The 27,122-nt window shown below is 32.0% G+C and overlaps 1 protein-coding gene across 1 annotated transcript in view; it reads right to left on the bottom strand.

The window, feature by feature from the left end:
- Positions 1–577: 577 nt before the first annotated feature.
- LOC129222752 (BAG domain-containing protein Samui-like) overlaps positions 578–27,122 on the bottom strand; it is a 40,989-nt gene continuing 14,444 nt past the window's right edge. Inside the window, exon 2 of the mRNA XM_054857282.1 lies at positions 578–2,747. Coding sequence (XP_054713257.1) covers positions 1,074–2,747 — 1,674 coding nt within the window. The 3' untranslated portion in view covers positions 578–1,073. The remainder of the gene's footprint in view (positions 2,748–27,122) is intronic.

Below are 27,122 nucleotides of genomic sequence, written 5' to 3'. Positions count from 1 at the left end.
TAATGGTAAAAATTCAAATTGTATTTTGAATTATTCGTACTCTTCTTTTAACATGCAATCATGATAAACTTAATAGCCTAATTCTTACGATAAAAATATGTTAAGGACAGTTAATACTCATGTTTATAAAAAGAGTATTTCTATTTTTTCAGGAATATTTCTTTCATTTGATCAATTATTATTAAATGCAACACAATACTGTTAACATTAAGAAATGGCACTTCTGGATTCTCACCAACACTGCATAAAATTGCACGGATTGTAACTCAGATTGCAACAAATATACATTTAATAGCTAAATTATCAAAATACATTCACAAATAAACTACGAAAAATACTTCATATTCCAGTATTTCAATATTTCTCTGACTGAAAATAAATTATACGAACAGCAACTGCTGAAGTTTAGAACAACGAGCGTTTAAAACTTTAAGTAAAATGACAATGTTTTTGACAGAAAAAAAGAACGCATCATTTTTGAAAAACTTCTGTAAAAAGTTTCTTCATGCGTACATACATACAATAATCACATTATATTAACTCATACGTGATATAGCTTTGTAAAATTTTAAATTACAACTGAACAGATTTTACTCATTTTTTTTCTTTTTTACTTTTATTGAACTTTAATTTAGAGTATGTTTTACTTATATGTATGATATTTAAATCAGTTTTAAAAAATCTGAAAAGTAAATTTATAGTGGGTTACGCATTAGTAAAATAGATTTACATTTGTCTAACCCACATAAACTTGATCCCCCTATTCTTCGTGATTAACAAACTCACTTTTTCTATATCCAATCTTATTTCTTGCTTCTATTTTCCTTTGAAAGAAATTTTGCTTAAATAAGGAGTTTAAAAATAATAAAAAAAAGTGGCAAATATTGATTAATGTATTCCTTAAACGCAAAATATTTAATTTATTATTTATTGAGACGTCACAGATAAATGTACTTACACCTGCTTTGATGGATAAACAAAATATTCAAGTTTTACATTCTACCAAAGATTAAGGCAACTTTTATTGTGCTGCACAGAATTGAAAGGCAAAGGTGTTTCATGCTTGTCAATTTTTACAATTTTGTTTGTTCATTATCACCAGATTGAGCAGTTTCTTTTTCACCACTCGTAACTTTTTCCTCATTACCTTCGTTTTCTTCACTGCTACTTTTTGGTGTTTCATCTGGACTATTCTTTTCTGACTTTTCATTATCACTTTTTCCCTCATCGTCACTCTTCTCAATGTTGCTACTTTTAGGCATCAAGTGTTCAGGCGGAGGCAACGGAATACATTTTTGTGTATTTACATTAGTTTGGTCATTATTCTCAGATTCCGTGTGTTGGGAAGAATTACTATGTTGGCGTTGACTTTCTCTCTGATCTGCTTTGGCTTCTAATTTATCAATGCACGATTGAACTTCCTTGACAGCCGCTTTTCGTGCGTTGCGAACATCTTCTCGTCCTTCTGTGTCGACATCATCCAAGCGTAACATGCATCTTGTTAACATCTCATCAAGAAAGCGAAACTGCTTGTCACGGCCTGTCCCATTATATGATTCAACTCGAACTATCAGATCCTCGACGTTTTGCAAAACAACAGCAATTTGCTGAAGAGCTGGACTGTCGAATTTGTTTCTGCCTTTTGGTTTGGAGCTTTGCGTAGCTTCTGGAGCGTAACCGAGCGTCTCATTTGCTTCGTTTTCTTGGTTTTTTGAAACATGCGTCGCATCCTCTGCCCGTTTCCTGTCCTGTTCGTCAAATGTATCGTTTCGCCTTTGGCTGTATTTGGCCCGCAGGTCTTCCCTTTCTTTCTCAGATGGCAAATTGACTTCTATTTTGGTGACATATGTTTGATTAGGACAATGGCCGTCTGAGTGAGAACGGAAAGCTGCTGAATGCTGTTGCGATGGTCTGGGTACATCTTCGTGTGTCTCTGAATAAGATCGGAACACAGATTTTGGTGGTACTGGATGTCTTGAATCATCGAAGCTCTGAGAACTTTTGTGAACTTTTCTGGTAGGAAGAGTGTGGACAGCATGAGGATCCCACGTTTCTGGAATAGTATTTTGGAAAGCTCTTTGCTTTGCATGGCTATCACGTGGATGACGATGATTACCAAATCGAGAGGAAAGGCCGGAATTTTCTGGCTCAAAGTTTTTTCTTAGTCGTTGTACTTGAGGACCAACCCATTCATCAGAATAATCTTCCTCATTATTGCGATCTGGTGGAGGTGAATTTTTGCCGAATCTTGACTTTAAATCTTCCATTCTACTTTCTACCATTATTGGTATATGATGCACTCTCCCTTCAGCTTTTTGGAATTCTTCTTCAATGTCTTTTCCTAAATCATGATCGCGAAACCTTTTACTAAAATCGTCATCAAATCTCCTTGACGAAGGCCTACTGTCGTCAAAATTATCAAATTCTCTTTCCACCCGACGTAGGTTTGGAACATCACGATCAAATTCAATGTCTTCATCCCAGTGACTGGGCTTGAACACTCTTTTGAACATGCGAGGTCTTTCAGAAAATCTGTGATTTGAACTTGGAGAATCATTCCACTCTTTGAATATCCTACGGGGAAAGCTTGGACTTCGGCGTCCACTGAAGAATTCATCTTCATACGCTTTTGTTCTGTCAGGAAAGTCACTCTCAGGAGTAATCCTTCTGTATGTTTCTGGACTAGAGCCTGGGGAACGAAAATGTCTGGTTGATGGAGACCACGTCATGTCTTCGTAATGAGAAGGCTAAAATAAAAACGCTGGAATTAGAATAGTTTGAACAAATATTATTTCTGCAGTGATAAGATTATGTAATATAAAAACAGGTGTGTCGTAAAGACACACGATAGAAAGGAAACTTTTGTACTACAGGACAACATTTTAATTATTTATCAATCACTTTTGAATAGCATAGATTGCATTTATCATCCATTTATTTACACAAAGTTTTTTTCATATGTGTCACTATACATTACCTTCTTCGTTCTTAAGAAGAGAAATTATCGTTTTCAAACACATACTAATATTGCTGCACAGCGCAGTTTAACTGATAATTACAGTGATTCAATTGATACAGAGCTAAGCTTCGAACCCATCGGACACCGGATCGAGTCCTCACCAAGACGTTTCAGACATTTTCACAACAAAATTGTATATTTTAATGAATATAGATTTTAAACAACAAGAACACTAAACAATACTTGGAATGAGTTTGCTTTACACACGTGTTTCAACGGATGGTACGTTGATAAACAATAGCTATACATGCAAGATGTAACCTTGGATAACGAGTAAAAAAGAAAGCGAGAAGAGCGCATGCGCAACTTTTCGTCATACAAAACAACTACGTCACTTCCGTCAAACAATTGTTTTCCAATCAGAATTTCAAAGCCCTCGCAAAAAAAAGTTTCACTTCACTAGTTTTTTAAAGTTTGCAATAGATATATTGCTATTAGATTCAAACTGTTTTTCCATTTACTAAAGATTTCAGACATGCAAGCTTTGCTTCAATGAACAGTTGATTTAAATTCATATTTAAAGTCGATTCTAATTTGAATTTCGCATTAAATTTTGTGAATTTCACTAATAAGCAGCTTAGATAAAATATCTAAACATTTCTGCCTAAAAGTAATTTTTCTAAAATCATTTGTATGTAATTTTTTAAAAGTTATTATTTGTTAAGAAATAAGAATTAACTTTTTGTTAATACTACTTATTTCTTATGCTAACACATTCATTAAAGCATTAATAGGAATAATAATTTGAGACATAGTGGTAAAATTTCAGGCAGCAGCTATCAGGATGCATGCTCCAGACATCATAGTTGAACTGGAAGCTAAGCTACATGATTTCGCAATATTTAAATAAAAATGTGTACTGTAACTTTTTCAGAGACTCAAAGAAGGTTGATTACATGCATTCCAATAACAAGTACAAATTAATGAACTTCAAGCTCCTAAAACAATTTTGTCTTGAATTTTTTGATTACATAAACAATTTTTTCTCAGTAAGTAGTTAATTTACTTCACTTGATTTTAAGAAGAACTATCAAAACTAAAATGGTCAACTCTACCTTGATCTCAACAAGTTTTAATCTGTCCTTGTTTTCTTTTTAAAATTAAGTTAGAAACCGAATAGAAAATGCTTCAAAATAAGAATCAGGCAATGCGAAGCCTAATAGAACATGCTTGACAATGAGGACTTGCTTGACATTTTAAGAGAAGATTATAAATTAATTACTCTAAATTAAGTTCTATAGTGAAATGGAAAAGGGGACAAAATAACCGTTAAAAATTTGCAGAAACTATCACAACAGTTATCGAAAGGTGTTGTACTAGCAGGATGTTACATAACGTTCTTGAAGTTTTATATATAATTTTTAACATAGATTTAGAGATATCAAATTTGAGATCAAGTAAAAATTTTTGAAGGCTGTATCCACTATGTAATGTGTTTGTAAATATTACTGTAAATGCTGTTGTAAATATTATTTTAGAACTGGGCAAGGTATGTCATGAAACCTCAAGAAATCTTTTTAATCTTCCAAAGACTATATTTAATTCAGAAAAAAGCGCTTTGAATTTAATTTCCTTAAATTTCTTAAGTTTCTTAAAAATTGTGTTATTGGGGATTCAGCATTTGCTTCGAAGTATGTGATTTGGTTGTCTGTGGGTATATGTTTTATTTAGTGACTGCTTCTGTTAATAATAATATTTGCTCATCTTGCAATTATTTTAAATACATCTAAATTATTTCTGACATTGGAACTATTGTCTGAGTTTATACTGAAAAACGCAACTACACATGTTCATTTTTTTAAGTTGAGCTAAAAAAATTATAGAAATCAATATTAAAAAAAACTTTTCTAAATCAGCCCAATAAATTAAAACTTACTTAACTAACCAAAGGTAATATTATTGATTTAAAAAAAAAGATACATTGTTAAGTCACAAACCTGCACTACTTTCATATTCAGACTTTTGATTGACTACGTATATTTAAAATAACCATTGTCTAATTTAAAATCTATAAAAATTTGCAATAAATTACTTTTTGAAATTACCTTGAAGATTATTGCTCATTTCATGCTCGAATAATGTACTGCTTCTTTTTTTTTTTTTTTTTTTCATTAGCAATAAAACTACTCCTAAAAATTTTAAAGTTTTTTTTAAAAATAAATAAGTAAATAGAAGAAAATACTTAAGAAGAACGCAAGAAAATAACAATGTCAAAATATCAAAAGTAACTGAGTAAATAAAGCTTAAGGACTTTTCTTGAGCTGCGTATTTCTAGCTGTTGAGAAAGCATCTCTTCTTCAAAAAATCAATTCCTTACGTCATGACTCGTTTAAATGTAGGTTGCAACCGTTTTCTAATTACCACCTGTTGATTTTAAACTCTTCTTAATTAGAACACGAAAAATCCTTTGTAAATGGAATGAAACCCTGAAGAAAGTAATGTTGTACAAAAAAAAGAAGTAAATTCAGAAATTAGAATCTCGTTGTAAAATAAAGAGTCAAGAAAAAAATAAGTTTTGAAGGAACATATAGGGATTTTCAAAAGAAATCAAACATATTTTATCATTTCATGTCTTCTTATGATGAAAGCGCATATAAAATTCGTCGATTGTAGATGAAAAAAATTTTTTTTTCTTTTCTTTTTTTTCTGCTCAGTTCGTTTACATGTTAAATTTCGTATGAGCCTAAACAGCAGTTGGTCGAAAATGTTATAACTGTTTTCACATTATGTTGGTTCTCGTTTTCATGACCCGTTCAGTTGTGAGTTTTTGATTTGATTCTTATAAACTTGAAAATAAAGATTACAGCATAAATCAGAACGTATAAGATGAATTTTATTTGAATCGTTTAAGTCAAGAGTTAGCTTCGTAACTAAAAGAATTTATGATTAAAATTACTTCATGCCATTTCCTGACTCAAAATATATAGGTGGATGACTCTATTGTTTTTCTGCATGTTAAATAGAATAACAGAATTAGAAATTTACTTAGCATCTAAACGATTTTTAGGAGAAAATTGCTTAATCCAATTTTTCGACTCAAAATATATAGGCGGGTGTCTCTATTGCTTTCGTGAGTATTACATAGATCAGTAGAGTTAAGAGTTTCCTTAGTAACTAAACGAATTTATGAGTAAAAAAACTTCATCCCAGTTACTAACTTAAAATATATATGTGGATGACTCAATTGTTTCCGTGCATGCTAGATAGAACAACAGGGAGTTGAACTTCAAAGATGCAGCTGAATCTTTTGAATTATTAAGCTTTAAAATATTTTTCAACCCTCTCTTTTCTCTCTTTTGAACAAAATACTCAAATACAAATTTTGAACAAAACACTCTCACTTTTTCTTTATTTCATTTTACTTCATAAAATTATTTATTTGTTTCATCAAAAATTATCATTTTGTGTAACATTTGCTGTTAAGAATAAATAGTAAAATAAATAGTTTCAACTAAAAAAAATTTCAAACTTTTTCATGAAAAATAGGTGGTGTAAGAAAATTTTTCTCAGGTCACTCATTTGGATTCGAGTTTTGGCGGATTAAAAAATACTTGCTATCTCCAAGATTAACCATCGTACGAGTCATAGAACAAGAATAGTCGTAGGAGCCCCTGCTATATCCGTGTGGGCTGTGATTAACGCTAGCTTATCAAAGGGCTTGAAAAAGAATACAGAAAAAATAGAATATTTTAACTCTTTCATGGGCACATTTCAAATCTCATTTATATTTCCTCCTTTTATAAACTGAGTAAAACGTATTTATGAAACAGTCTGCAACAGCAGACTCGAGGAACATTATTTCACGAAGTGATATAACAGGTTATTATTATACGCATGCGAGATTGATGAAGCTTGCAAAGTAGGACGAAAATAATTGCTCTCGGCAAAACACGCGCTTAAATGTAGCAATAGATAGGGTGTGGGCAATGATTACACTTTTCTTACTTGTCTGCTTTTTTAAAAACACCTGCGAGGAGTTTGGATTTGATGCGTTGTTCCGCGGACGAGGAAGATGCTTTGTAGAAAATAAAGTTGAACTCGCTTATAACGAACCCTGATTTAACAAAAATCCGAATCAGGGTGGGAATTGGAAAGAGTTGATCGATACAATGTTAAATCTATGGGAGCATATTTCGCCTTTATCCGAAATAATCGATTAAAGTGAGAAATGTTTTTCTGATTCATGAAACTTCTATTTATTTCTAGCACAGCGATGAGTCACTAATCCTCGAGCTTGCTTATAAAGAAGCTTGATTTAGCGAAAACGCGGATTTGAGGAGAAAATCGGAAAGATTTGATTAGTACAATGGTCTAAGGGCAATAGCTCATCTTTATCCGAAAAAATCGCTTGAAGCGAGAAAAGTTTTTCTCGTTCATAAAATGTATATTTACTTCCATGATGGCAATGAGCCATTAACCCTCAGTACAAGTCATCATGACAGCAAATACAGCGATGGCTTCAAGTTCATAATCACGAAACGAGCACGTCGATTGCATAATGTAATTTCTTCTTTAAATCATAGTCTTCTTCTCTCAAAATCATTTTTTAATTTTTTTGGGCTCTGTAGAATTTATTTCAAGCTAGACAATATATGAGTGTCAAAAATGCAGATAAATGTGTTGTTAAGTTGAGTGCAATTTTAGAAATGTTTATAATACTTTGCCATTATTTATTTATTTATTTATTTTCATTATTATTTTTGCAGTATCTTAATATACCAGAAACCTTGTATAAAATTTCGCAGTTCTTAATGTAAAATATGTTCCGTAATCACTTAACACTTACTATTGCCTTTAATTAACTGCAGGCTTATATCATGAAAAATAAATAAATGTTAGGATACTTTGGTGCTTATTGCATTTTTAAAAAGTTTGTTTTGATGTTTTGTTGTTGATGTAATGTAGTTGATTTAAAATGTTCATGTTTATAAGCATCAAATAAATAAACATTAAATTCGTAGGGAATAAGTTCCTTCTGAAGAGTTTTATTAACAAAATAGGATTTTTCGTTCAGGAATTTAATTTTCTAACAAGTGAAAATGATATTTTTAATTTGGATTCAATTCAGTTTTAATGTGTTCGAAACGTGCTGTGTAGAGGAAAAAACGTTAAAGTTTAAAATCAATTTTTCTTTATTCACGAACTTTTGGAAAAATTAAAAACAACAAATTTTGGTTTTTAAACGTCTTTGCTGAGTTATAATTCTAATATCATTCTGATATTCATAAAATCTTTTCACCTGGCGTCGAAAGATTCTGTTACCAGCCTCTTGTGAGGTTTAGCTTACATCAACAGGAAAAACTCAAATCACAAAATGAACACATTAACATTCAACATAAAAAAATATAATGTAATAAGTAAAAAAATATTAAAATCTTATGGACGGATATTAAAACCCCTCTTAAATATTGTTCACATCGTAACACTATTTTACTGTGTAGTTCAATTTTCAATAACAACTCGTCGGATCACCAAACACACATTGGAATGTTACTAAATCTTCGCAACGGAAACATTTTATCGACTTATTTAAAAAAAGAAAGAATACTTAAAGAACTTTGTTTAGAAGAAATTGAAATCAACCACAGGAAAAAGACTTTTGACTATCTATCTACTTTTAACAGAAACTTTGCAACCATCATATCGTCGCCTCAGAGCAACAGTAAAATATCTAATCTCAGAATTAACACTAAGCTATCTCACTGTTGCTCTGAGGCGACGATATAGCAATTTTAATCTATAAGTTTTTTAGTGCAGCCTTACTTTTCAAACACTCATTGTACAAAAAAAAAAAATATATATATATATATATACACTGGTGTGCAAAAATTAAGGACGAGACGGTTTTTTCAATATAACTTTGTACAAAAGCTTTCCATATCAACACATTTAATACCGTAAGATCCCCAATACGTAAGGACATGTGTAATGTAAGCAACACTTACTAAAAGAGAAATCAAAGGGATAAAAAGAAGCTTTATTGAAAAAGTAGCATGGAGCGCAATGCGAATGAAGGCCGAAACATCCCTGTGATGGGGGTCTAGCAAGAAACATCCGGTCTTTAGTAGGGGATATGATCTTCACCGATTGCTAGGCAGGTTTCACAGCGTCTGCCCATGCTGAGAATGAGGGTGTCAATGAGTTGTTGAGGCATTGCTGCCCATTCGTCTTGCAGCGCCAATCGAAGCTCCCGAATCGTTACTGGTGGTAAGGTACGAGCTGCCAAGCGTCTGCCTAGAAAATCCCATACATGCTCGATGGGATTGAGATCCGGAGAGCGTGCCGGCCAATCCATACGTTCAATATCCTCACTCTCTAAGAACTGTTCGGCAGCTACTGTGCGATGACATGGTGCATTGTCGTCCATGAAAAGGAACTGCGGACCCATAGCGCCTCTAAAAAGATGCACATATGGAAGAAGAATCTCGTTACAATAACGGGTCCCGTTGACTGAACCTGCGTCGAAGATGTGAAGGTCTGTACGACTACCAAGCATGATGCCTCCCCAAACGAGAACACCGCGACCTCCATACCTGTCCCTTTCAATGATGTTCGAGGATGATTGCGGCTTCCCCGCTTTCTCCAGATGAGTATGCGATGAGAATCGCTACTCAGACTGAATCTGCTCTCATCTGTAAAGAGTACTCGTCCCCATTTATTGTCTCTCCAATTCCGGTATTAACGGCACCACAAAGAACACCTTCTCCAATGGGCAGGCGTTAGAGGTACACACCGTATAGGGCGTCGTGCAAATAGACCACCAATTGATGGTCTGTTAAATTTGGTACACAGATTGATGATATAGAGGCATGAAAAAGTCCAAATTTTTAGGCTCCTGCTCCACTTATTTTTTGAGATACGAGTCCTCGAAGTTTGTCCACCCGCTCAAAATGCCAAGAAAGTGATGTCATTTTTTTTTCTTAAAAATTCTACTCATGCAATATAGAAGTATTTGGTATCTATGAAAAGTAGTCACTTCAGGCATTCAGGAAAAAAATATTACAATGTTTAAAATGAAAACGGTTAAGGTACAGTACTTTTAGAAGTTACTACCACAAAAATTTGATTTTGCCGATTTCGCTGAAATTGAGACATTGATTCCAAAAAAAGGAAAACAAAACCAATGGTTTGCTCACTTTCTGGTAGTCTACTGGTGTTCCCTATAAATAACTACACATTAAATTATTTGGGTTTCACACTTCTTCTTGGAAATATTTAAGATGAAAGACAACCCATAAGTCAAAAAATCGCAATTTTGACCATTTTAGCAGCCGTTTTTCTCCTAAAGGGAGAGCACTAGGAACTTATTTCTTTTTTTTAAGTAAGCTACTGATATGTTAGCTATTCACAGGAAAAGAGTTTACTTTTGGTTATTATTTGCATAAAGAGATATCCCGCTGATACCATATGCATGTTTTCCTCGTAATACCATATGCTTGTGTTCGTCCCCTCAGACTTTACAATAATAAAAAAGAAAAATAATGCATTTATTAATTGTACTACATCTGGAAAAATTCAAAAAAAGTAACATATTACTGCATTAAAAAAAATATTAGAAAGTATTATAATATTTTTTTAAATATAAAAATTATAAAGCACTAAATATTTTTTTTTTAAATCAGTTTAAAAAAAAGGAATTATAAATATTTATCTCACAAGCAGTATAAGTTGAATTTAGCATAATATTGAAAATTGATACATACATAATTTTATTTGGCTGCAAGCTTCAGTTCCTGTATTTTTTTCTTCCCTATAGCAGATACTTTGATGTGATTAGATATGCTTGCAGCCACAACAGATACCAAAAGCAGATTTACTAATCGGAATAAATTTATGGTATTCTCTTGTACCCTCAATTGTTGCGGCAAAAGCTACTTTTTCAGAAAGCACAAATAGGATTTAGAAATAAAGAAAAATTTGTAAAGCATAATGAAAAGAACGAAAAATAAATTATTAATTTCAGACTCTTAAGGCTTATGGTTTTAGAAGGAAATATGCTACAATAATGCATGATCTACTTTTGTAAAATTTTAAATTTCACTTCAGTTCAAATATTCATCGTTCAGTTCCTGTAGCGGCTTAAAAATTACCACTTCAACAGTCCTTTACGCATTTAGTATAGTTTACTAGAAGCAGCTGTTAGATACAACTTGGGTGAGCAGTTTTAGGAAGGGTTCTTAATCTTCATTCAGGATTGATAAATGGACTAAGACTATCCTAGCTGCGCCCAGAGCCTGTTGCTTGTCGTTACTTTTGTATTTGAATAAAATATATTATCGTTAAGGCAATTTTAAAATGAGATCAAATTTTTCTTCACATCTGAAGAACATGTAGCAAACACAAGAGAATTGCTTTTTGAAAGACTAGCTTTTGCCGCAACAATTGAGGCTACAAGAGAATACCATACATTTATTCCGATTAGTAAATCTAAGCTTTCGGTATCTATTGTGTCTGCAAACATATCTAATCAGATTAAAGTATCTACTGTAGGGAAGAAAAAAAATACAGGAACTTATGCTTGCAGCTAAATAAAATTATGTTTGTATCAATTTTCAATGTTATGCTAAATTCAACTTATATTGCTTGTGAAATAAATATTTATAATTCCTTTTTTTAAACTGATTTTTAAAAAAATTATTTAGTACTTTATAATTATGAATGCAAATTGCTCAGTTTTGGAAAAAAAAAGTCTATTTTCTGTTTTCATCAAATGCCTATTATTAATATAAAATACAGAATTTTTTTCAAAATATTTTTTTAAATGCAGTAATATGTTACGTTTTTTGAATTTTTCCAGATATAGTACAATTAAAAAATGTATTATTTTTCTTTTTTATTATTGTAAAATCTGAGGTGACGAACACAAGCATATGGTATTACGAGGAAAACATGCATATGCTATCAGCGGGATATCTCTTTATGCAAATAATAACCGAAAGTAAACTCTTTTCCTGTGAATAGTTAACATATCAGTAGCTTACTTAAAAAAAAGAAATAAGTTCCTAGTGCTCTCCCTTTAGGAGAAAAACGGCTGCCAAAATGGTCAAAATTGCGTTTTTTTTTTGACTTATCGGTTGTCTTTCAGCTTCAATATTTCCAAGAAGGAGTGTGAAACCCAAATAATTTATTGTATAGTTATTTATAGGGAACACCAGTAGACTACCAGAAAGTGAGCAAACCATTGGTTTTGTTTTCCTTTTTTTGGAATCAATGTCTCAATTTCAGCGAAATCGACAAAATCAAATTTTTGTGGTAGTAACTTCCAAAAGTACTGTACCTCAACCGTTTTCATTTTAAACATTGTAATATTTTTTTCCTGAATGCCTGAAGTGACTGATTTTCATAGATACCAAACACTTCTATATTGCATGAGTAGAATTTTTAAGAAAAAAAATTAAATGACATCACTTTCTTGGCATTTTGAGCGGGTGAACAAACTTCGAGGACCCGTATCTCAAAAAAAAAATGGAGCAGGAACCTAAAAATTTAGACTTTTTCATGCCTCTATATCATCAATCTGTGTACCAAATTTAAAGAAAATCCGAGTCGGTCATGCAACCAACTTTTTTTTATTTTGGTTGAGTTGGTATGGAATCACTCTGATACACACTTTTGTTTTAAAAATTAAGCTGGAGATCATGAAAATGAAACTTAATTTTCTTGATTATCTGATTGTTTAAAACTGGAATCGCGTTTAAATGACTCAGGTTTCCTTGAATTGTATTATCACTATTATTTTCATTTTCGTTTTTATTTTTTGTTTAATAAACAATATTACTTTAAGGCTACAGGAGGAAGCGACCCCAGCCGCAGACCCGCTGATACCGATTTACTCGAGTATTTCTATCTCGACTGTCCACCCCGCCCCCCGCCCCTTAAACCCGCTTAAATTATTGGAACACAAAATAAATCTAGTTTCTTAAATGCTATAATATTCCGAAGCGATCTGAAAGTAAAACCTTGTTTCACTTTGTAATTATTTTTAATTACGTATTTATTATTAAATTAAATTTTAAAAAATGCATTATTAATAACACAAAATATATTTAAGTTAACTACATTATGTCTTGTTAAATTAATGGTGAGTGACGTTTATTGAAAACTTTTTTTGTTTATAATAATGGTAACATATTTAAATGCATCTCATTTAGTATTTGTTGTGTTAATATGCAGAAGAGAAATGTGGGGCAAAGTGAAAAAGGTAAGATAACTATCTTTTTTCAAAATGAAAAAATTGGAAGTTTGTTTCGAAAATTACAGTATATAAAGAAAGAACAATGTATTTTATAATAAAACTTTCATTGTAACTTTATTTTTTATGTTTGCTGTAAATTTGTGCCTTTAAAAATTAGAAGTAAAATTTTCTAATGAAACATTTTCTATTTGATCATTACAAATATTTGTGATTAAATGAATGAGTATATAAAAAACAATAATGAACAAATGAACAATAAACGAATGAAGAAATTGATTAATACATGAGAATTTATAAATGAAGAGCATAAATAAGCGAATTTTTTAATGAAAAAAGTGTCAATGAATTAATTAGTTCATGAAAACATAAGTGATTTAGTAAATGATTGAATAAGTAAGCTAAATGAACTATTTCACTTTGTCCCGCATGCATTTGGAGAATTTTACAAAGCATATAAAAATAAGCTTAAAATTAAATTAATAAATACTGCACCGAGTATTAGTAGATTTTAATAAACATTTAAAATGTTAATAACACGAGCTTTTCCATTTTACAACTATATAAATAGTTTTTGAATTACAACAAAATATCTCATTATGAATATCAATTCTTGAAAGTTGTTTTTATTATCATATGCTTTGATCTTCAGAGACTTTTTCCTCACTGGAATAGACTACATGTGTTACTACATAATTAAAATATTACTAGAGAGGAGGAGCTAAAAACAGAGTTAATATTCCACTATTACACTTTGCCCCACATTCCCATTCATGTTTAAATTCAAAATTAAGTTCCTACAGTCTTCTGACAACCATATATTGAAGCACTCTTTTTATCCGGAACTTTCGGTTTACCGAATGTGGTCTCTTTGGTGTGTGTTTCAAGGTTCTACATTATTCTAAAATTGGATACTGTTGGAAAGGCATAACATTTCCGAGAAGTGATATCCAGCCGTGGAAAATAAGGATATAATAGATCTAGCTATTTGAGTTAGATAATTTTCAATGAACATTCTCTTTATTGAGACGTAACATGAGACTGACAGTGAAGAATGAAAAGCATAAAAATATATTCTACCAATAGAAGCAACTTTCTATTGTGATTTTCAAATATCTTGAGTCATTCGTTCTTAGGAACAAAGATATACTGCGTTATGTGCAAGTTTTCAAGTGAAAGTCATTGAGCGAACCTTTGTTAAGGGTATAAATAAAACCGAAATAGGAACTGATTGTTTGTCGGGAGATCTAAATCACTTTCAGGCCTGCGTTTGTCTGCTTCCATAATAACGAGACGCCTTTTATTTTCTAACAGAGTGATCATTTGACGCATTGCTTTCTTTTTCTAGCGAAATTTAATGAGAATAACGAGTGATATAAATAAGTTTTGTAGCCTTCTTTTTTCGTGAATTTTTATTTACTTCAAGAACAAAAACTGCAACTGTACAATAGTTCTCTTTCTTAAAATAAACTTTCGCTAACTGAAGCAACGTAAGGAAAGGGGCCAATTTTCGTATTTTTGAATAAAATAACATGTGCATAACATTTTTACATTCAACAGCTTGCTACACTTTCATTGAAAATAATTACCACACACACAAATGTCTCACAAATCAAGATAAACTCTTCAGCAACATATTCCTCAATCTGAGTACATAAAAAATCCCCAAAGAGTAGTATTTTAATGAAAAAGATTTATGAACAAAGTATGACGTCACATCCGGTGTAAAAAAAACTAAAGCCGCTATAAAGATAGGCCGACGCATTAGCTTATGTTTAGTCAATTTGGATCGGATTTTTCATTGTTGCGCTGCTAGGGTTACCACAGTAAACTTTCGGATTTCGCCAGACTTGCCGAAAATAATATTTTTACAATTTACGTGCATCTAATAATCGCTCGCAGTGAACAATCACCAAACGCGATAACTCGCAAGAAAAGACAACCACTCAAATACACGCTCCGATCCAAAATGGCTAATCTTAAGCTGATGCGTCGGCTTGTATACATAGAGGCCTTGAAAAAAAAAAAAAGTGTAATCATTTCGATTTGCAAACTTGCACTAATACCGATGTTTATGTTCCTATTGAAGGGTTCCCTCCCCCCCTCCGGTTCACCATATATGACGTCATACTTTTCTCTCCATTTTTCTTAAAAACCATAGATTCTATTAACGAATAAATACTTTTGTGTTTGAAAATTAAATAAACCAATTATTCAACGTATTGATGCACAAAAATTTAAAATTGCTGCAGACACGTGTATTTTTTTGAATGACTTTTCATCCAAAAGCTCACATTTATTTGCATTGAAAAAGGTGTTCCTTGTAACGCCGAAACACGTGTCTGCCGCAATTTGCAATTTTTGTGCAACAAAACGTTGGATAACTGATTTATAGATTCTATTATTCGAAATACGCAATAAAGATCTCAAATGCTTAAGGGAAATAAAGAAATTAGCTCGCATAATCAAAGCAGATCATTCTGAAAATGCAAAGGTAAAAAGAAGAAAAGAAAGGAAAGTTTAAAAGAATGTGCTCTATATCTTATTAAACCACTTCTTTAACTTTAAAAGTAATTTCTTAAGAGCTTCAGTTAAAACGGTCCCCATTAATCCTTTTTGGGCCTGCTTTTTAAATCATAACTTTCTAACTTTAAATCAAAGAATTCAATTTGAAAAACGCAATCCGATGAAAAAAAAAAGGTTTATAATTTTCAATCCATACGGGAGGAGCTATGGCTAGTTTCAGCTCTCTTCTACGGTCAAAAAATAAATATTTGAGTTTCGGAGGGTAATACATCCCCAAACCTCTTCTTTTCGGAAACGTTCCTGGCTACGACTAAATCTTCTTTTAGTGTATTTTTCATTGTTTTTCCACCATTTCTTCAGTTTTGTTATTTGTTAAAAAATGGGGTTCTAACTGATACTTAGAGTTCTTCCTCTCATCATGATATTTTACCGTAACTTATAGAAACCAGCATTGAAACACACCTTCGGTGTCTTTAGATTTTTGTCATTCATCGTTTCACCTCAGTATTCGGTAACCAAGCTCCCTCTATAGCCTTAAATTTCCCTTCTTTACCCAATATTCTCATCTTCATTTCTTCAACAGTCTCGTAAAACATTTTTATGACCCATGACTTCCCAAACACCATTCGTCCCACTATACTTTTCTAGCATCTTTTATCGCCTATCATTTCACATTAAAAGTTTGGCCCTGAATTTGTTTTAACCATTGTTTTCCTATTGCATTCGACTTTCAGCAACTATCGTATACTTTTTATTGTTAGTCGTCTGCATCAGACATTTAGTTTCTCATCACTTCCCACTGAATCTATCCCACACCGCTTTTCATTTAGAAATCCTTTTTTCATCACTCCCTAACTTTTGCCTTAAATCCCCCTTTATCTCACGAATCGGTAATCATCATGAACTCGAGTTATGGATAGGTCCCCCATCAAAGACAACTGGATTTAGTACATGTAGCTTTCCATTTAGCAATTACCCCAGCATAATTCCCTAACCTATCTTTTCAACATGGTCTTTAACGCATTTCAACCTTCCTATCATTCATCCTGTTTTGCTTTTCCCCTTCCAGTTGTTCTAATCCTCCCCCCCCCCCTTTAAATCTTTAACTGACAAGTTCCTCTCAATTTTTTTTTTTTTTTCTTTTCATCTACCGTCTCAAATTTATTCTTAGTCATCACGATTATTACACTCAAATTATGTTCGCCCACCATCTGTCTACAACCCTACTAAACACAGCTCATATTTTCATCACAAGCCATCTACATCCTATCATTTTCCACTCAGCATCCTGCCATCGAATCCTGTTCAGCTTTTAATTTCTAGCATTTTTTTAAAGCCCAACAGCCATCACAACGGTTCAACTACCAAGAGTGCTGTTGCTTGTCTCTGATGCCTGGACCATTAGAAAGATAAAATGTAGTTTTGATAAAAAGAAGATAAACGCTTACACGAAATTTCAAGTGGTTACTTTCTAAAACAATGCGAGAAAAATCTTCTTTTCTTTCGTTTGAAATAATGTAAGCAAAACTACATGCAAAAAACTAAGGAAAATGTTATTTTTCAACATTAATTAGCTTTTTCTTTATTAATAGCTTTTCTCTACATAAGAAGTTGCATTTTAATCAGATATTATGGTCGATGATTGAAGGTACTATTAGAGAAGATTGAGTTTTGACTATCAGTTCCTACTGAAGATTTTTTCTTAATCTCTTGAATTTATTTAAAGAGACTGATTTTGATATGAGAAGTGAGATGACTTCAGTATGGAAAGTTTAAGTGGTGACTCAAAAAATCTTTAAATTAGGGACAGATGATTTTCAATAAATCAGAAAAGTCTATAAATCAATATGAAAAAATAAAGCAAAAGCTTAATTTCGAAGGAAGCATTTCCTAAAATCAACAAATTCAGCCTGAAACTAAACAAGCCGACTTTATCTTATGCCAAGATAGACTTCTTAATATCAGTTAAATCACTCCTGCTGTTCGCTTGGGTTACAAATTAGTTCCAATATACCTTTTCAACAGTTAAAGCATTTTTTCGTCTTCTTCTTCTTTTTTTGGAAGAACTAAGTAAGGTCAGTTGGGGTAAGTGCGGTCTTGGGGTAAGTGCGGTCTTGGGGTAAGTGCGGTCTTGGGGCAAGTGCGGCTTAGGTTAATAATCAGAAACCGGGAATATCTGCAAGACTGCTGTCATCTGGGTAGCTTGGTAAACGTTATTACTTTGCACTGCGTGCGTTAGATCGCCCTACTTGAATGGTAACTCTACTCCCTCCTTGGTTTCCTAACTTTTCTCATTCCCACTACAGTGCCATGTTGTTATGGTTCGAGAAATCATCGCTTCTTCTGTTGTTGTTCTCACTTTTTCGTGCTTCCAAAACGTAAGTACAACTATTTCATGTCTGCTTTTCGTATTTTTGAAGCTGATATTTATTATTTTTTACTTTCAAATCAATTAATTTTAGGGCTGCACTTGCCCCAGAAAATTATACGACTGGGAAAGTGCGGCCCGAAAAAAAGGGGCAAGTGCAGCCTTGCATTTTTTGGGGCTGCACTTTCCCATTAATCTGACAATGTTATTTTATGACAGATATAATTTGTTCGCAACGATTTAATGAAGCAATGTAATTAATTTGTAATTCTTCCGAAATTATTCGAGGAGGAAGAAAGTGACGATAATGAAAATATGAGTTTAAGGGAAGATTAACATGATGAAATGACAGTCGAAGAAATGATTGCCACAGAGCAAAAACAGCAAGAAGATATCATTCAGTGGGGAAGGCATCCAACGGAGAAAAAGGTAGGCGACTGGGTTCTTGTGAGATTTTCTACAAAAAAGATGACTAAACATTTTGTAGGACAAATTACTAATATAAATGATGATAATTTCCCTGAAATTAAATTTTTAAAGTTAAAAGCGGCTGGAAATTATAGCACTGTGTTTAGTTATCCTTCAAGAGACGATGTTAGCGAGATCCAAGACGACGACATTGCATCAATCCTTCCAAATCCCTCTTCAGATCGTAGAGGAAATTTGATATTCCAAGTAACGTTTTCAGAATATAATATAAATTAAATTGTTAATTACTATACTTATTTATTGTTAATTACTATACTAAGTGTACTTATACAAAAAAATATGTTCAAGTTCGCCAAAGACATGTTACCTTTTGCCAGTTGTATAGTTACCTTTTGTATTATTAAGTTAATATTTTATAAGTTCATTGATATTCAAGTTTTAAAGATTATCCCTTGGTATGCAAGTTTTGCTTTTGTTTTTTTAAGCTTATTAGCATAATAAAAGTTATCTTTCATGTTCCTTATTTAATTTAAAATAAAAACTTCATAACTTTGTTTAATAATCCATTGTTCCTTGAACGTTCTTCATTTTACATTGACTGGTTTCGTTAGGAAAAATGTAATAACTTCCCAATGAATAGGTGAAAATTAAAATAAAAAAATCGTTTTTAATCAGGAAAAAATACTCTATTGATTGCACTTGCCCCTTATTGTCTCAAACGGTTAAAAAAAATCAGATAGGTGATGCTCTTGCCCCACTTTTATTGAGAAAGTGCGGCCCTAGAGCACAATAGTTTAAAATGTTTTTTTCAACTTTTTTACCTGCAATGATTTTAACAGGCTCATGTCTCGGAAAACACACTAAAACAGGTAACATACGAAATAAAAATTAAAAAATTTGTATCAAGTCTTGTAATGTCTAGGCCTTAATAAAGTCGAACTGTACAATTTAAGGGCTGCACTTCCCCCTTATATTTGTTTTGTTTCACTCACCTTATATTTGTTTTGTTTTATGTGAAGATAAAGTTTTTACTTAATATAAAAACAATATGAAATGCATTTTTCAAACTTTTAGACGTTACATTTCAGTAGGTTCCAACTGTTACAAGCTCTGGCTTTGCCAATGATTAAGTCTCTGGGTCGTCAATGAATAAAGCGAGCATCTGGGAGGAAATTCAGGTCTGTGGGTGAATGTACTGTCCAATCACGGTTTGTATGGAATTGACAAACATTCAGTTAAGACGAGTCCATCTGAATGAGGGGGAAAAGCATAAATTTGATGCGCTTGTTCCTTTTATTTAAATGAGACTCTGCTTGACTTAGAGGATGACCATAGAGTAAAGAAATTGCATTGAAAATTTCTTTACTCTATGAGGCTAACATATTTCTGCAAAAGTTGACATCCCTAAAAACTAATAGATTCGTCCATTTTCGCGTATAAAAAGGATGTTTGCCTATCCGTACAATCCGTGGTCAGACGGTACCTTCTTTTGTTCTCTTTATCCGTCAACAAGCGCGCTTAATCCCCGGTTACCATGCTAAGCTTTTATCTAGCTATCATTTCAAACATAAAGTGCGTGACTTACTGTTTACGAAAAACGTTTTTTAAATAATGCATAAAAATATAATAAATGGTATATGGTTAAAAAAGCATTAAAATAAATAAAAACAAAAATTGTATGTAGTAAAGATACACGATTTTAGTGAAACTTTTATCTTTTCTATTTTTACATTCTGAACATTCCTTCACCTGCGCGTTTTCTCTCTCGCCATCCTCTTGGTACTTTGACGCCAATGAAACCCACAACAAAATTGTATGCATATTTTATTGAAGAAAATACATTATAAACAACGAGAAAATTAAGCCATACTCGAAAACCGCCTTTTAATTGCTGCCAAAAACAAGGAAAAAAAGTAATAGTAATTAAAAGTTAACAAACTAACTTCAAGTCATGTGGATTGCGCTTTTATAATGATTACTTGACTTGAATCAAAGAAAGCTGTATTTGAAAATTTTAAATCCACAAATATATGCCTGCTTAGGTTCAGCCTTGAAATTAATTTGTTAACTTTATTAATAGAACTAACATTATAATTAATCATATTTAAATTGTTTTTGTAAACAATTAAAAAACTACTGCGTCACTTCCGTCACACAAAAAGTTTACCGATCAGAATTTCAAAGCATTCGTACAAAAAATTTTATTTCAAAAAAAAAAAAAAAAAGAGCGTTTGGAAAATTTAGTTAAGCGAATTCTTTGATGTCCTTGCCCAGATTGTCATGCACCCAAACTCGACCTTAACTCCGAGTAAGATCCTTGTCAAATTCAAAACAAGATAATTCAACGCCAATAAAATGTAAATAGACAAAAAGGACCTAAGCCGTATTCGTCGTTCTTATTTGTTTCCATGTATCCCACACGAAAGATTTGGTATCCTGTTGTGTAGTAATTTGCTGCCCGGCTTTTGCAACCCATCCGTTACTTTCCAATTGGAAAAAAGACGAGGAAAAAAATCACTTTTGAACATCAGAGAGTATTATTGAAGTACGAAAAACAGTGTTAGAGCTAATAAAAGGGAATATTGCTCATAACCACGCTTGCGATATCAATTTCACGCCTCCTTTCATAATAAATGTCTGACAATAAACATAAACAATAGAAAAAATGTGTAAACGCCTATGCGTAAAGATTTCTTGCATAATTTTTTGGCTAAGAATGCCAAATTCCTTCCTCAATTGCGCGTTAAGTTAATGGAGTCTGATAATACTTCCTTGTAGAATCAATTATGTGGTTGATGAGTCATATGTTAAACTTGCAATTTTTTATTTTAAAAACAGTAGTTTTCATTACTCCGAAAAGATGATTGTAAAATCCTCCTAATAATGTGTCCAGTACTAGATGCTGTACACAGTAAGTAGAGGATATTTTTTTCAAAATGAAGTACAAGCTCTGACTAAGATAAAAATTAGACTTTTATTTTTGGTGTTTCGAAGTATTTTTAAACATTATTTTTACGAATTGTTCAAGACCGGAATTATCGTTCGATTTTCTGAACTAACTCAACTATTCAACATTATTCTTTTCTGCCATATTTTGCGTTTCTAATGAAATGTAAAAACGAAATATGGTTCCTTTTAGTAGGCCCGATCACCTTAAGATCTTACTGTCGAGACTTGTCTGGTAAGTGTTTCATGTTTTAGTAAGTAACATTCATTTATTTTGAAGCTAGACGAACAGGAGCGCAGCGAGATTAACCGCCAGCCCCTCGCCCCGAAACCCTGGTTTTAAGCCCCGTTTCCCCTCCTAAGACGAAGAAACAACTGTCCACGTTAATCCAATTCTCCAAAGTATAATTACTACGAAATCACACGAACAGTAAAACAATGAAAAAAAAACTAAGTAAGACGTAATTGAAAAAGCATAATCTTACATAATTAAAAGCTGAGAGTATGTACCTAACTATCAATTATCTGTGTATCTATCTATATCCAAGTTACTTCGTAATTTCTCCGTCTTTATCTTTGGCTATTTAACATAATCCTCCGATAATAATTAGCGGAGATATAAATTAAAAAACTATTAATTACGATACTTAGAATTTCGGCATAAAATCCCTATTTTCGAAGGCTTTCCTCCATTCAAATTATTATTCACTGCTTCATCTCAACATTCCGTAACAATGCTTTTATTAAAATTTGTAGCGGTGAAGAAAGGTTGAAAAGAATGTGTTGCCATTTTGTTTTCTCGAATATGAACAAATAAAAAGAAATAAAATTCTGGCTTTTATTTTGAGGCTTTTTCTGTGCTCGGGGGATTTAAACTGTTTCCTCGTTGGTTATTTTTCCGTAATCTGCCGAAAGTATTTACTGTCCCCCCCCCCCCCAAATCTGATTGTTCAACCCGCGTCACTTGACCTAACTTTTATTTTCGAGGTAGACCGTGCAAACCCGGGCGACGCACCTAGTGAAGCATATTTTTTGACGCATAAATAATTTCCCATCATATGCCTTCTTTTTATGTCTCCCAACTGAACACAAACACTTTGCGCAGTTTTGTGTGTGAACCGGAAAACACGCCAAGGTTCGCAACTATGATGGTTCTAAAGCTGCACGCTAAAACCAGAGCTGCGGAGTCGGACAGAAATAAACTCCGACTCCAACTCCTGAAATTTTAGGGGCGTCGACTCCAACGTCAGCTCATGACCACAAAATCAAACTGCTTCCAACTCTTTAACTCCAACTTTGCCAGTCTTGGCAAATTTGTAGACACAGAGCAAAAATTAACGACTCCGACTTTTGGAATTTTAAAGCCCTCGACATCCGACTTAAGAGTTTTTTACCCAAAATCAGTCCACTCCACATTATTGGTTAAAACGAACTGACATTTTAAAAACGCTGGAGAGTTACAAAATGAATAATAGACTCGCTATCAAAAACAAAAAACTGTACGGCATTGTCCTAGTTAGCTGTTGAAGAAGAGAGCAGGTGTTGAATTCGCAAGTGAGTAGCACGTTTCACGTTTACACTCTCAACATTTTTCCTTAGGAAAAATAAAGCCTATTTTTTCACTTGATGGCTTGCTTCTTTGAAGTACAAGAAGCGGTGCAGAGATTAAACGAACTTTCCCTCCAGTTTGAGGAAACGGTAAGTTAATTGAAAATGGAAGCAAATGTTTTGGAGTTCTGTCATTAAGTAGACTGAGTAGTTGATTAAGTAGAGATTTTCTTATTTTACATATTACTTCTAAGTCCTGGTCATAGTGAAAAAAGTTTTTTTCTTTTGTCCAATCTTTTACACTAAGTGCTTTCATTTATAGTACATAATCCTTGACCTATGACAAAATTCAATTCTTTTTAGCAGCTATGTTGAAAATATAAAATTCAGTTATTTTTTAGTTTTATGTTGGATAATATCGCAGGAAAAGACAAAACTTTGAATTCTTCTTTTGAATTTTGGCAGTAAAATTATTAAATATGGAATTTATTAGCAGTAGTTACCTTTACTTACAGCTGTAACATCGATGAAAAGGAGTGCATGTGTGTGAGAATGCAACTTAATTTGCAATATGTAAGGAAAAGTAAAGGAAAAATAATTGACACAATTTTAAAAAGTAACCATAATTTAATTTCATGTAAAAACTAATGAAGTATAATTAAACAAATTTCAAAATTTCATGAAACTTTTTCGAAAAAATATTTAATTTTTAAATTTGACTTTAAATGATCAAATATGAAAACATCTCTTTGTACATTTACTTTTAGAAACTCTATAAACACTCGTCGGATATCTTTACATCCTACGGCTAACTTTTTTGCACTGAAAAAGGGTACCTCGAAACCTTTCTCGTCAAATTAATGGGATTGAACGTTGTTATTTTTCCTTTTTATTTTTCTATAGACACCTTCTTATTTATTTATTTTATTTTTATTTATTTTATTTTTATTTATTTATTCATTTTATTTTTATTTATTTATTTGTTTATGTATTTATTTATTTATTTATTTTTGCAGGAATGCAAAAATACATCCTTCTGTCTTCTGCTTTTTTTATTACTTAATTTTTTAAATAATAATTTAATTTTTTTAATTGCTAAGCTTTACTTACGAATAATTATTGCACTGAAATTCCTTTTTCACTCAACAAAATTAGATCAGTCTTAAGGGGGAAAAATCCAATTTGTTATGCCATTCGGATGAAGGTTGTGTTAGTGGGACATTTGACTTCTGTACTTAACATACTACTTTCAAACTCAATTATTGAATTTCTACTTTTGATCATTCAATACTTCACTTTTAGTCTATTTTTCGATAGGTACTCTTTTTTCTTTAAAGATTTTTGAAAACGAAAATTTACTGCAGGTTTTAATATTTTATTTGACGTAAAGCATGTTTTTTTTCCCAAAGATAGGTAGTTTTTGAGAATCAATACAATAAACCTGTAGTTATTATTGCTCTCTGTGGGTTTTTTTTTTTTTCTTCACATATACAGTCTACATTGCTTTTATTGGTCTATCTAATTGCATTTTTATTGAGGTTCCAATAAAGTAAGGGCATGTGGCACAAAATAAAATAGTTAACGTAAGATACCTTTTTAGCCTACTTTCCCAGTAAAAGTCAGAAAAAGAAGAAAAAAGCATGAAAGAAGGCTTAATGCATCTTAAAAATATCCCGAAAAACAAAAAAAAAGTCAAAAATAAATAAAATAATTAAATAAATATCGAAAAATTAAAAATTGGAAAGTAGGGTATTGAGATGGGGAAAAATGTCTGTCGGTCTGTCTGTCTGTCCCCCCCCTAATAACTTTTGAATGAATAGTCCGATTCGAACAAACTTTTTTTTGTTCGAAAGATCTCAGCAAGGACACCTCATTCCCTTATTTTGCTTTTTGGTTTGAACTATTTTTTGTTCAATTTTGAACAGTTCAAAAAAACTTAACATTAGCTCCTACGGGGAAATTCAAGGCAATTCCGAACTGTGAGGCGAATTTGCTTCAAACAAACTTTGTAGGAAAAAGCTTTTGATGAAAAACTTGTATATAAAATATCTTTTTGATTTGAACAATTTTCTGTTCAATTTTGAACAGTTCAAATCCCTTAACATTAGCACCTACGGGGAAACTGAAAGTCAATGTAGATTCCGTACTTGAAGGCGGATTTACTTCAAACAAATTTTGTTGGAAATAGCTCTTGACGCCGAACTCCAGACTCCGACTCCGAGAATTTAGGGGCACCTGAATACGAATCCGACTCCTGTGCCCGACAATTAATCGGACTCCGACTCCCCGACTTCGACTATGATTTCCTAGCTTTGGCAAAAATTTACATACGGACAAATGACTGACTCCGATTCTTGGATATTCGACTCCGACTCCTTCATCCCAAAATCATATTGACTCCGACTCCGACGCTATGGTTTTAACTGTGAAATAATTATTGTTGATGTGATTTGTTTTTATTTTAACGCTAAAATATTTATTTAGGTATTCAGTTTTCGGTGAATAAACTCGAAGTCATTTATGTTTCTACATAAAGATACGCGCAGACGATTTTTTTTTTTACAATGAAAAGTATTTCTTTACGTTGACATTTTATTGTTTTTATTTATCTTGATAAGTGCATTAATTCATTTAAAAAATTATTTTTGGCAACAGGGGAAAAAGAAACGATTTTTTTTTTGATAGGATGTATTTATTTTAATGAGCTTATTAATTTTTATTATTTTTTTTTTTCGTTTTGAAAGCTGTTGAAGAATTTTTTTTTAATGGAAAAAAGTGTATTAGCTGCTTTGTTTAAAAGTTGCTGCTATTTTATTTGTTCGTTTTGTTTTTTTTTTTCTTTTTTTTACGCATCTAATTTTTTTAGATGAGTGAGGAATATTTTATTCCTAGAAAGTAGCTTAAAATATTGGAAAAATATGTTTGAAACAATTTGCGATTTTAGCTATTTTGAGAACATTGATCAGGTACTAGAAAGTAGTATGGGTATACGGGAAAGTAGGCTCGTCTAGTTCTAGACAGAACTTCTTGTTTTAAATGAACAAATTGAATTTTTTCCTTTTTTTTTCCTTTGAAAATTACGGTACATAAAGAAATAACAATATTTTATAACAAAACTTGTGCACTGAAACATTAGTTCTTTTTTTATTTATTTATATACTTGTTTCTTTATTTGGTATCATATTTGCACCTTTAAAAACATAAAGTAAGAAAAAATTTCACTTTTTTATGGGGCAAAGTGAAAAATAAAATATTTTTTTGTTGAAATATTTTCTATTTGATTATCAAAATTATTTTTGATCAAATGAATGAGTAAATTAAAGAACGAATAAATAAATGAGAAAATTAATATTTGTGAAAAACAAATGAGCGAATAAAATAGTGAATGAATAAGAAACGAATTGAATGAATGAATGAGTAAATGAATTACTAGATGAAGGAATGAAAATTTAAAAAATAAAAACGTGTAAGTGATTTAATAAATGACTGAATACGTAAACGAAATGAACTATTTCACTTTGTCCCGCGTGCACTTGTCTAATTGTACAAAACATTTAAAATAAAAATTAGCTAATAATAAGCAACTAAATAAATAAATTCTTCACCTTGCATTAGTAGGTCTAAAACTAATATTTAAAATGCTAATAACAAGAACTTAATCATTTTATGACAACAAAAGTAATTTTTGACTTAAAAATCAAATTGTTACAATACGAGTATTAATTTTTAAAAATTGCTTGTATTATCGTATTCTTTAGCCCATTGAGGTTTTCTTTCTTGAGGAGAACTTTTTCCTGACTGGAATAGACTCGTTAAAACACAGTTAAATTTTTCCCATACAGATGGCGCTAAAAGCAAAACAAATATTTCACCATTTCACTTCGCCCTGCTATTGCAATATGCTCCAGATTATCCTGCTAATTCCGTTCGTTGTTGCATATTAACCCAATAACAACTTACAGTAGATAATGACTATGTAAAATCAAGTTATCCATGCGTAGTTCTTCTTTAACCACCTAGATAGAGTTAAACATTTATAAATAACGTTTTCTTAACGCTATGGGTGCTTTAAACTGATCTATTTTCTGGTGATA

This window comes from Uloborus diversus, chromosome 5, assembly GCF_026930045.1.
Source record: "Uloborus diversus isolate 005 chromosome 5, Udiv.v.3.1, whole genome shotgun sequence".
Classification (NCBI taxonomy): Eukaryota; Metazoa; Arthropoda; class Arachnida; order Araneae; family Uloboridae; genus Uloborus; species Uloborus diversus.
The sequence above is the reverse complement of the archived record's forward strand: the minus strand, read 5'-3'. Positions and strand labels throughout refer to the sequence as shown.